Consider the following 12,095-nt stretch of genomic DNA (forward strand, 5'->3'; position numbering starts at 1 on the left):
AAGCAGAGGTGGTGAGGTATCACGTCTTTGATTATGTTACATTACATAAAACTCTGTCTGGCTTTCAGACTTACTCTGGAGACTCTTCTTTTCGGTTTCCTGAACTAATTGCCATGTTGGGAATACCCAAATGTCAAAGAACAGTAGGAAGCTTCAAGGGGCTGAGGTTGGCCTCCAGCTAACAGCCAGCACAAGGAAATGAATTCTGCGAAGGTTCTGAGTTATCTTGGAAGTGGATTCTCCCAAGTCAGGCCTTAAGATAAGAGTAAAGCCCCACTGACACCTTGCTTGAAGCTTTGTGTGGTGTAAGCAAAGGACCCAGCTAAGCTCTGCCTGAACACCTGATCCATGGGAATGTATGAAGAGACCGTCTTGTGTGCACATTGCCATACTTAGTTTTCACTTCACAACAACTGTATGAACTACTGATATTTATACCCCCTTTTATAGCAAAAAAAAAAATTTGACTGCTATCTATAACTTGAATCTTATTTCCTATCTTCAAATCCCATTTTTCTTTTTATTCACTAAAAGGAAAGGGCCTGCTTCTCTTTTAATAATGTGAAATGGCCTTTATTTAAAAAAAAAAAAAAATTTTAACGTTTATTTATTTTTGAGACAGAGAGAGACAGAGCATGAACAGGGGAGGGGCAGAGGGAGAGGGAGACACAGAATCCGAAACAGGCTCCAGGCTCTGAGCTGTCAGCCCAGAGCCTGACGCGGGGCTCGAACTCACAGACGGCGAGATCATGACCTGAGCCGAAGTCGGCCGCCCAACCAACCAAGCCACCCAGGCGCCTCTGAAATGGCCTTTATTTATGTTCTCCCAAGGCACCAAACTTTTTTTGCACCTTAATCTTATTGCATCTTGTATTAATTTCTTTACTATACCTGCCTTACAGGATATAATCTCATTCTGCTTTGTTTATTACTATATTTTCAGACCACATGTGCATTTAGTATTGCTGGGAAATGACAATAAGAGATACAAGGTAGTTTGTAAGGTTTATGACACTTAACTTAGTCTTTTAAAAAACTTTTAAAATTATTTTTTTTAACGTTGATTCATTTTTGAGAGACAGAGAGAGACAGAGCATGAGTGGGGAAGGGGTAGAGAGAGAGGGAGACACAGAATCTGAAGCAGGCTCCAGGCCCCAGGCTCCAAGCTGGCAGCACAGAGCCCGATGTGGGGCTTGAACCCACAAACTGTGAGATGATGACCTGAGCTGAAGTCAGACGCTCAACCAACTGAGCCACCCAGGCGCCCCTAAAATTACTTTATTTTTTAGAACAGTTGTAGGTTCACAAAAAAATTGAGCAGAAAGTCACAGATTTCCCATATAGCCTTGCCTCCACACATTTAGCCTGTCCCGTTATCAACATCCCCTACCAGAGTGGTACCTTTATTATAGTTTACGAACCTGCATTAACACATCATAATCACCCATAGCTTACAACAGGGTTCACTCTGCTGCTGTACGTTCTGTGCATTAGGACAAGTGCATAATGACATGTATCCATCACTATAGTATCACGGAGAGTGATTTCACTGCCCTGAGGATACTCTGTGCTCTGCCTCTCATCCCTCTCTCTCTCCTATCCTTGGCAACCGCTGATTTTTTGCTGTCTTCATAGTCTTGCCTTTTCCAGAATGCTGTGAGTTAGAATCGCACAGTATGTAGACTTCTCAGATCTCCTTCTTTCACTCGGCCATGCAATCACCTTTGAAGCTGAAAAAAAAGCATTATATGATTTAAAAACAAATCACCAAACTTTGGATGCTATGAAGTCACCCAGCAACAGGAAGAGCAGGCATTCTTTAGTCCTACACATTCCCAAGTGTCTCTCTTTGCCTAAAAGTCTTCCTGGAAGAGTGAAATTCGAGAAGTAGACCTAGCTTGAGATTGGAGTATGGTCTGGAATGTCTGTAGTATGCTTTGTTATTGTTCAGTTTCTGTTGTGTATATATATGCCCTTTGGAAGCTACAAAGGGCAAATGGCTTTGTCCCACCTGTCATGTATCCTGGGGGCAGGTGAGGCTGCACAATCCATCTGTGCCTGCCTCTAGGTCAGGGTAAGGGGCAGTGGCTTACTCCCTTCCCTGAAAGAGAAGAGGCTCTGCCCTGCTTCTCCAAAACCTCATTCCTTCATCCGGGGGTTACACAGAGCCACACAGCTTACACACCCAGTTGGTGTCAAGGAAAAGGGAGACAAAGGGAATTGCTATGGAAATCCCAGATGGGATAACGTGCTCTTTGGCTACCACAGGACCTTTCCATCTGCCTCAATCTCAGCATCTGTGAAATGGGGGGAAAACTGTACTTATATCAGTTTTTGTGAGCATGAAATGTGTAAACATATGCAAAGTGTGTAGAACAGTGCTTGGTTTCTGTTCAGCTCATGTTAGTGTTATTTCTTTAAATACTAATTTATTAGTTATTATTTTTTTAAAAAAGCAGTTTTCTCTACCAGGTGTAGTAGGAGCTAGAATACAATCTACCATCTGATAAGGATACCCCAGAGTCACTGATTTAGAGAATATTTGTATTTCTTTTGTTAAACTTTATTTTAATGTTTATTTACTTTTTTTGGAAGGGGGAAGGGCAGAGAGAGAGGAAGACACAGAGTCTGAAGCAGACTCTGGGCTCTGAGCCGTCAGCACAGAAAATATTTGTATTTCTTTTTATTTCTTTTATTACTTTTAATTATTTTTTTAACGTTTATTTCTGAGAGAAAGAGAGACAGAGCATGAGTGGGGGAGAGGCAGAGAGAAAGAGAGAGAGAGAGAGAGAGAGAGAGACAGACAGACAGAATCCGAAGTAGTCTCCAGGCTCCGAGCTGTCAGCACAGAGCCCAACCTGGTGCTAGAACCCACAAACCTCAAGAACATGACCCAAGCCAAAGTCGGAGGCTTAACCAACTGAGCCACCCAGATGCCCCTAATATTTGTATTTCTAAAGATGATGTGGACTAGCAAGAGGGTTGACATTCTGTTGAGTAGGCAATAAGCCTGGCCAGATTCTTATCCACAGTGAAAGCCACTGTATAGCATTGAAGTCTGATTTTTTTGGCATTCCTATGACTCATAATTAAAGATTATTTGCATAGGAAAGTTTGCATAGTAATTACATTTCTGACATGTTTTAAGTTAAGCGAGGTGCATTAAAAGATATATGTATTAATATACTTTTTATCCCCAAGGACACTTAGAAAATTAAAGCATTCTTCTCCTGTTAAGTATCATTTTAAAATGGAAAATTTTTATGACAGAAAAGCCAGAATTAGTATTAATTCAGCAGCACTTAGTAAATTTCTACTCACGTGCAGGATTTCTTCTGACCTACAGTGCATGGTGTATTTTCTGTTAGTTTATTTTAACAGAGATTGCTTTTATTGTTGTAAGTATGTGACTTTCTTGACAAAACTGTTTCTCATTTGTCTGGAACTGAAAAAAAAAGATTAAAACCTCTTCTTTTCTGTATAATAAGTAAGGCCAACAATAAGAGCTATTGTGAGCAATGGCTTTAACTGTGAAATGAATCGTAGTTACATACTGAGGCTATTTGGATTTTTCTCTAATTAAGGAGGGTAAAGCTGGAACTTCTGAGTAAAATATGGCATCAGACTATTGACATCTAGACTGTCATTTCCCAATTTCCCATCAATGATTGCCAAAAAAGGATACAGAAATGCAAAATCAAACGCCACTGCTGAAACCCAATGAAAAAGATTTTCATTATTTGAAGATTTGGTAGGAAAAGATGAAACACAAGTGTGAAACACAGTCATTTGGCCTGAAGACAGCCTGATGGGTCCCCAAATGACAGTGGAGAGTTGGGCTAACCTGGCCCGTCATTGGTCCTCAACGTTGGGCTGCCGGAGCCACACAGCCAAGGAAACTAAGCATCCACTGCCCTTCTCAACAATGGCAATCTTGTGAGCAAGCCAGAGTCCTGCCTGCTCCCACTGCCTTGCCCATCCGTGCCTCTCTCTCTCTCTCTCTCTCTCTCTCTCTCTCTCCCTCTCCCTCTCCCTCTCCCTCTCCCTCTCCCTCTCTCTCAATCCAAACAGAATCAGAAATAGCCAGTAGAAGGACATGGCAGTAATTGGTTGCATTCTAAATAGCAGAATTTGGATAAAAAGACTGTTACAGGTGGGAGCAGGTACTGGCTCCCATGCATACTGTACTGTCTTATGCCAGAGTATAGCAAACTAAGTCAATTTTTAAAGCATAGACCAGGACTTTGCAATCAAGAAGAGTCCATCTGTACAGAGACATGTTCCATGAAATCTTGAAAGACACCAGAAAAGGCATCTTACAAGACACCTGGGGTGGCTCAGTCAGTTCAGTGTCCAACTTTGGCTCAGGTCAGGATCTCACAGTTTGTGAGTTTGAGCCCTGCATCCGTCTCTGTGCTGACAGCTCAGAACCTGGAACCTGCTTTGGATTCTGTGTCTCCCTCTCTCTCTGTTCCTCCCCTGCTCACACTCTGTCTATCTCTCTCTGAAAAATAAATAATGATTCAAGAAAAAATTTTTGAAGACACCATAAATTGAAATAAAGCCTGTATACAACAAACTTCATTCTAAGTTAAGATTGGCATACTGCTAAGGTTGAAAACAAACTTTTCCTGGGAATCAGCAATTTTGTCCTAGGTACATACTGACAGAAATGTATGCACACATCTATTGCAAGGTATACACATGAATGTTTATTAAAAATAGGCAAGACTGGAAATGAATAGCCCAAATACTCATCATTAGTAGAAAGCAAAAATAAATTTCATTGTTTTTTTAATCTTTATTTATTTTGAGAGAAAGAAAGAGAGGGAGCATACAAATTTTATCTTATTTTTTGTGACAAGAACTGACTTTTTTGATCTCACAAGGTCAGACAACGTTGAGACTGCTATCTGTGCATTATCTCATTTAGTCACAACAATAATCTTATACTGTTGATAATATTATTATATTTGCTTAAAAGCTGTGGGAACTGACGCTGAGCAGTGAGATTAAGTAACATGTCTACGAACACAGTTAATTAAAACACCAGTCTGTCTAATGCAGAAATCAGTACCTTAACCAGTGTATCATACTGCATCTTACTAACTCAAGTGTATGGTTAACATGTAATCAGTCAGCAATCACTTACAGGTTAATGACCTGACCTAATTTTATATCTGCCTGACAGAGGACTGTGGTAAACTCCCCAAGATAACAGGACCCTTAGTGGCTACTGGCACCTGTTAATAAGTCTTCCTCTGGTACACCTGGGGATTCTTCAACTCTATTCCTGCACATATTAGATAACATTGTAACTAAACAATTACATTCCTGCACATACTCCTGCACATATTCCTGCACATATTAGATAACATTGTAACTAAACAATTACATGCCTACTACTCCCCAGACAGGATAAAATCCCTAAAAGTCTTTTGTGTCCTCTTATTTTTATCCCTCGAGTTTAACACAGTACATAGCACACAATAGGTGTTTGATGAATGCTTGTTAGATTGAAAAGAATAAACTCAGGAAAACATATGCAGGTCACAAATTTTATTTTACCATAATTTTATTTGAAAAATTCTCAAAAATGTGTTTTCATGCAAATAGGCAGACTTCTATTGCTGTTTTGCAAATGTGCTAAAATCTTTGCAAAGTGTTCTTTCTCCACGTGAGCCATAACATGCATATTTTTGGGATACTCTTTAGGAAGACCAGCTTTGCTGAAAGTGCCTGAGCTTTATGGTTTGCAATGCATTACATAATTAAGTTGTTGTCAACACTGTTGAAAGATAAGGTACCTGATGGATGATCAGCATCCCAGGTTCTCTGAGCAAAACTAGTTTTATTCTATCTTCTGGGAATAATAAACATGAAAACTCTGTTTCTAAATTAAATTCATTCTGCATTGTAATTGGAAAGCATTTCACTATTCCAGGTAACTTAAGAGAGGAGTCTTGATTTCATGTTCAAACAACCGTTATGATTTCAAACAATTAAAGAAGTTGTTCTTTTGGTGACTAAACACAATGATATATAATAAATTTCCTGTCAGTTCTGCTTTTAAGCAACAGATTTGAGCAGGTTAATCAGCATCTTGGTTAATGGGTGCCATATATGTATTAAAATAAAATATAAACTCATAACCTTAAAATTTTATAGAGCCTGTACAATGTTTTTTTAAGCATAATTCAGGAGATATTTCCAAATCTCACCATACTTCTGTATTACCATTTTGATAGCTATTTTTTGTTCTGCCTGGTAAAACTCATCTAATAATTTAGAATTCATAAAATAATTAGACAATAAATTAGAATTCTAGTTAATGTAGTTTGATTGTGAACACATTTTTCAGAAACAAAAAAGTTGTGAATAATGCCTAAGGTCACTTATTGTGAAAAAAAATGGCAGTTTTTTTAATGGTAAAACAGCTTTTCTCTGGGAGAGTTTAGCATTTGTTTTGCTTAGACTTAGAACAATGGGTAACAATAACTATCAGAGTTCCACTTTCAGTCTATGCTGCTCTTAAAATATGAAGAGCACATAAAATTGATTAAATACTATCTTGTCTCCTCACACTTTTCCTACCAACCCATCATTTACTTCCAGGTCTTCTCACTGAAGGACTCTTGCCTTCGCCTAGGATTAAATATGTTTTTAATATCATAAAAATCAGAAGACACTAAATAATTAATGAACTGGAGGTCCACCTGGGTGGCTCAGTCAGTCAAACGTCTCAGTCTTGATTTTGGCTCAGGTCATGGTCTCAAGGTTCATGAGTTCAAGCCCCCATCCGTCTCTGTGCTGACAGTGCAAACAAAGCCTGCTTGGGATGTTCTCTCTCTCCCTCCCTCTCTGCTCTTCCCCTGCTCATTCTCTCTCTCTATCTCTCTCTCAAAATAAATAAACATTAAAAATTTTTTAAATAATCAACTGGAGAGGGTGGTATACTTTATGCAATAGAAAATGAAAAAGGAAATTTGTATATGATTTTATTTTAGCCCAGTCCTTGTTGAAATTACCATGAAGATGTCTGGAGGCAGTGGATGGTAGGTATAAAACAAAGGGCACACCATGGCTATCAGTTCTGCTGTAATTTTGTGATTATTTATCTTAACCTGTTTTAATTTGATTTGTTGTAAATACTGGAGGTGAGAGGAGGAGATGTGTCAATATGATCTCTTCTTGGTTTTCTATTCTTGAGGTCAGCCTTACCTGGACACACAGGATTATGGATGTTGCCTTCCTTTCTTCCTCCCACAAATATTTATTGATGCCCACTCTGTATCTGATTTGGGGTGAGATGTCTGGAATAATCTGAGACAAAACAGTAAATAATCCTTGATCAGGCAGATGGTAAACAAAAGATAATAAATGGTTTAGTGTCATATAACATGTTAGGAGTTAGTAAGTGTGAAGGAACTTGAAGGGTCTTGAGGAGAGCAGTTAAATGCTGTAATTTATGATGTGGAGGATCACTCAGGTGTCTCAACTATCATGCAAGGTGTATCTTGCAAGGCAGGCATTTGGTGGAAAATTGCCAGTCTATAAAAAAAAGCTTGGGCGAATGGGCAGAGCAAGGTGAGGGCCATACAGCAGTCTTGATGAGCAAGTGATTAAGCTTGATAAGTAAGCTGTCTTAGTTGGATCACAGTTTTATATCCACTGGACAAGTATCTCTGGAGCAAGCAGCTCAGGAATTATTTTTCAGTTTAGTGTTGTTGAACAGAGCTTTAGAAAATTATACCTATCTGAATATTATTTAATATTGGAAATTATGTTGGCTTCAGTACTTATGTTAAGACTTAATGTCTTAATTTTTGCAATGGGAGTTGTAAGTATTAAAAAAGATCAAACATGTAAGGCACTTATGTCTGAGCCTGATGTTGAATAAATAAATATTCAGCATATGCTAGCTGATATTATTTTTACAGGACCTTACTAAATAAAACTTACTATATGCATTTCGATGCCAGCGTCAGAGAACCCAGGGTCTGGTATCAGACTGCCTAATTTCAAATTCTGGAACATCGCTTGCTAACTTGTCTCCTATTACAGACTTCAGACTTTCTTTAATCAACTTTCCCATATCTCATAACTGGAATGTAAAAACACATTTTTGCTTTTGGAGTGCCAGTGTCCAAACCAAAGTGACTGAGACCAAAACGGTGTGTTTGTCTAGCCTACACTATTAACAGTCATTGCTTTGTTTGCAGAATGACATGAATTACATAGCATCCAGTGGACTTCTATTCAAAGATGGCAAAAAACGGATTGATTACATCCTGGTGTATAGAAAGTCAAATATACAATATGACAAAAGAAACACATTTGAAAAGAACCTCAGAGCCGAAGGCCTAATGTTGGAAAAGGAGGTAGGTGCTTTGATAACACTAGTCGTGTGGTAAAATATGCTGGAAGAGATATAATCTCATATGTTTTAATATGGGAAGTGTATACCACATGGCTTTATAAAATGTATAGTTATTTTCTCCCACATAAAAGAAATACATATGTACAGTCCCACTTAAATATGTATTCCTTTTTTACTTATACATTTCCGTAAATTTAAATATTTTTCAAAGGGCATAACTATTTTTACAGTTTTAAAAATTGAAGAAGGAATAATTATACCTATATAAAGTGTAGAAAACCCTATGAAAATAAAAATGTTAAAAGAAAAGAGTGCCAAGCTGTTAATGTCTGGGTTTCAATATTGGAATGAATGATTTGCTTCGCAATCCTTTTTTTTTTTTAATGCTTTTATTTTTTTTTCAGACTTTATTTTTTAGGGTAGTTTTAGATCACAGAAAAATTGAAAGGAAGGTACAGAGATGTCCCATATAGCTCCTGCCCCCATACACCATCTCCCATTATCAACATCTCCCACCAGAGTGGTGCATTTGTTATAATTGATGAACCTACATAGACTCCTTATTGTCATCCGGAATCCATAGTTTACATTAGTGTTTGCTCTTGATGTTGTACATTATGTGGGTTTGGGAAAATGTAACATGTATCCACCCTATAGAATTATGCAAAGTATTTTTACTGCCCTAAAAATCCCATGTGTTCTGCCTATACATCTCTCTGCCACCCTATTCATTCGCCTGTATAAGGGCATCTTGGTTGCTTCCAAGTTTGGGTAATTATGAATAAAGCTGCTTTAAACATCCTAGTGCAGGTTTGTGCATGGACAGAAATTTTCAACTTTGAGTAAATATCAAGGAGTGGATTGCTGGATCATATGCTAAGAGTATGTTCATTTTTGCAAGAAACCTTCATAATGTCTTCCCAAATGGCTATACCATTTTGCACTCCCACCAGCAATAAATGAGAGGTCCTGTTGTCCAATTCCTCACGAGCATTTGCTGTTGTCAGTATTCTGGATATTGGCCATTCTAATGGGTGTCTAGTGGTAAGCTCATTTTTTTATTTGCATGTTCCTGACGGTGTATGAAGTAGAGCATCTTTTAATATGCTTATTTGACATCTATATATCTTTCTTGGTGAGGTGTATGTTAAGACTTTTGGCTTATTTTTAAATTGAGTTGTTTGTTTTCTTATTGTTGAGTTTTAAGAGTTATTTGTATATTTTGGAATAGCAGTTCTTCATCAGATGTGTCTTTTGCAAGTATTTTCTCAGTTTGTTGCTTGTTTTTAAAAATTTTTTTTAACGTTTATTTATTTTTTGAGACAGAGCATGAACGGGGGAGGGGCAGAGAGAGAGGGAGACACAGAATCAGAAGCAGGCTCCAGGCTCCAGGCTCTGAGCCATCAGCCCAGAGCCAGACGCAGGGCTCAAACTCACGGACCGCGAGATCATGACCTGAGCTGAAGTCGGACGCTTAACCGACTGAGCCACCCAGGCGCCCCAGTTTGTTGCTTGTTTTATCATTTCCTTTGACATTGTCTTTCACAGAGTAGAAGCTCACTAGTTATTTTTTTATAGTTATTAATTGATCTTCAAATGTTGAACCAGCCTTGCATACTTAGGATAGATCCCAATTGGTTGTGGTATATAGTTCTTTTTATACATTGTTGGGTTCTATTTCCTAATATTTTGTTGAAGAATTTTGCATGTATGTTCATGAAAGATATTAGCCTGTAGTTTTTTGTTTTGTTGTTTTGTTTTTGTCTTTTTTTCTTGGAGTGCCTTTGTATTTTGGTAATAGTGCTGGCCTCATAGAATGAGTTAGGAAGTTTCCCCTCAACTTCTATACTCTGAAAAAGATTGTAGAAAATTGGCACAATTTCTTCCTTAGATGTTTGGTAGAAATCATCAGTGTACCCATCAGAGCCTGGTGCTTTCCATTTGGGAAAGTTATTAGTTAATGATTCAGTTTATTTAATAGATACACATCTATTCAGGTTGTGTATTGTTTGTATGTGAGTTTTGGCAGATTATGTCTTTAAATAAATTGGCTCATTTCATCTAGGCTGTCAAATGTGAGCATAAAGTTAACCATAGTATTCCTTTATTAATCTTTTAGTTATAGCGCAGTCCCCTCTTTCATTTCTGATATGGATGATTTGTGTCTTCTCTCTATTTTTCTTACTAGGCTGACTAGAGGCTTATTGATTTACTGATCTATTCAAAGAACCAAACATTTCATCAATTTTTTTCTGTTGTTTTTTCTGTTTTCAATTTTATTGATTTATGAAAGAATTCTATTTTATTGAAATATTGTTGACCATATGTTATAGTATGCTCTTATTCTTTTCTTCTGTTTACTTTGGATTTAAGTCGCTCTTTCTTTTTTTAGTTTCTTAAAATGAAAACTTAGATGATTAACTTTAAACCTTTCTTTTTTTTTAATATATGCAGTTAATGCTATAAATTTACCCCTAATCACAGCTTTCACTATACTTAAAGTTTACATAAGTTAAACTTTGATAAATTATGTTTTTATTTTCATGTAGTAGAAAATTATTTTTCCTCTCTGGAGCTTTCTTATTTGTCCTATGTGTCATTTGTAAGAATGTCATTTAATCTGCATATATTTTGGGAATTTCCAGTTATCTTTCTGTTATTGGTTTCTAGCTTAATTCCACTGTGGTCTGAGAGCAGACACTGGATGGTTTCTCTTCTTTTAAATTTGTTAAGATGTGTTTTATGGCCCAGAATAATTAATCTTCTTGAATGGTTCATGTGAGTTTGAGAAAAATGTACATTCTCTTGTTGTTGGATAAAGGAATCTATAGATGTCAATTACAATTATAGATGTCAATTACAGCAATAGTTGATTGATGGTGTTATTGAGTTCAACTATTTCCTTACTGGTCTTCTGCCTGTTGGATCTGTGTATTTCTGATACAGAAGTGTTGAAGTCTCCACCTGTGATAGTAATTCATTTGTTTCTCCCTTCAGTTCCGTCACTTTTTGCCTCACATAATCTGGCATTCTTATCTGGTACATACACGTTAAGGATGGTTGTGTCTTCTCGGAGAACTGGCTCCTTTATCGCTATGTGATGCCCTTCTTTATCCCTGACAACTTTTCTTTCCTTGAATGCTTTTCTTAAGTGTTCTTTAAAGGATGTTGTATTTTTCTAGTGAAACAATAAAACTACTAATGGTTACTAGAAAAAAATGGAAAATAGAAAGGAGGTAAAAGCCTATTTTTCATACTCCTATTATCAAAAAAAAAAAAACCTCTTACTATTTTAGTTAAACTCCTAAGGTCTTAAAAAACACATATTAAATACATATTTATCACGTTACAGAATGAAAACATCTTAATGTGAAAACTGAAAGTAAAAAAAAAAGTGCAAAATAAAAAGCCAAAGTTCACATCTACTATCGCCCAAATCATATTCTTTTATTTTTTAGTAGCCTTGTTAATGTCTTGATTTTATTTTGCTGGGTGTCCTAAGTATATTTTCTAGATATATACAAATATGCATATATTTTTTAGAAAATTTAGTCATGATATGCATTATATTCTACTACTCAATTCTGTTATTTAACAATATATTATGAATATCTTAAATTGCCTTTATATTTAGATACAACTCATCTCTTTTACTAGGTGTATAGTATTACATCTTGGGGATTTAGTCAACCATTCCCCTATTCAGAGAAAAAAA

At 36.9% G+C, this 12,095-nt stretch overlaps 1 protein-coding gene across 4 annotated transcripts in view; it reads left to right on the top strand.

The window, feature by feature from the left end:
• Positions 1 to 12,095, top strand: part of ANO3 (anoctamin 3) — a 184,780-nt gene that overhangs the window by 49,965 nt on the left and 122,720 nt on the right. For all 4 annotated transcript variants that reach the window (XM_042905626.1, XM_042905628.1, XM_042905629.1 and 1 more), the window contains one exon: positions 8,223 to 8,381. In XM_042905626.1, the coding sequence (XP_042761560.1) occupies positions 8,223 to 8,381 (159 nt within the window). The remainder of the gene's footprint in view (positions 1 to 8,222; positions 8,382 to 12,095) is intronic.

Source organism: Panthera leo, chromosome D1, assembly GCF_018350215.1.
Source record: "Panthera leo isolate Ple1 chromosome D1, P.leo_Ple1_pat1.1, whole genome shotgun sequence".
NCBI lineage: Eukaryota > Metazoa > Chordata > Mammalia > Carnivora > Felidae > Panthera > Panthera leo.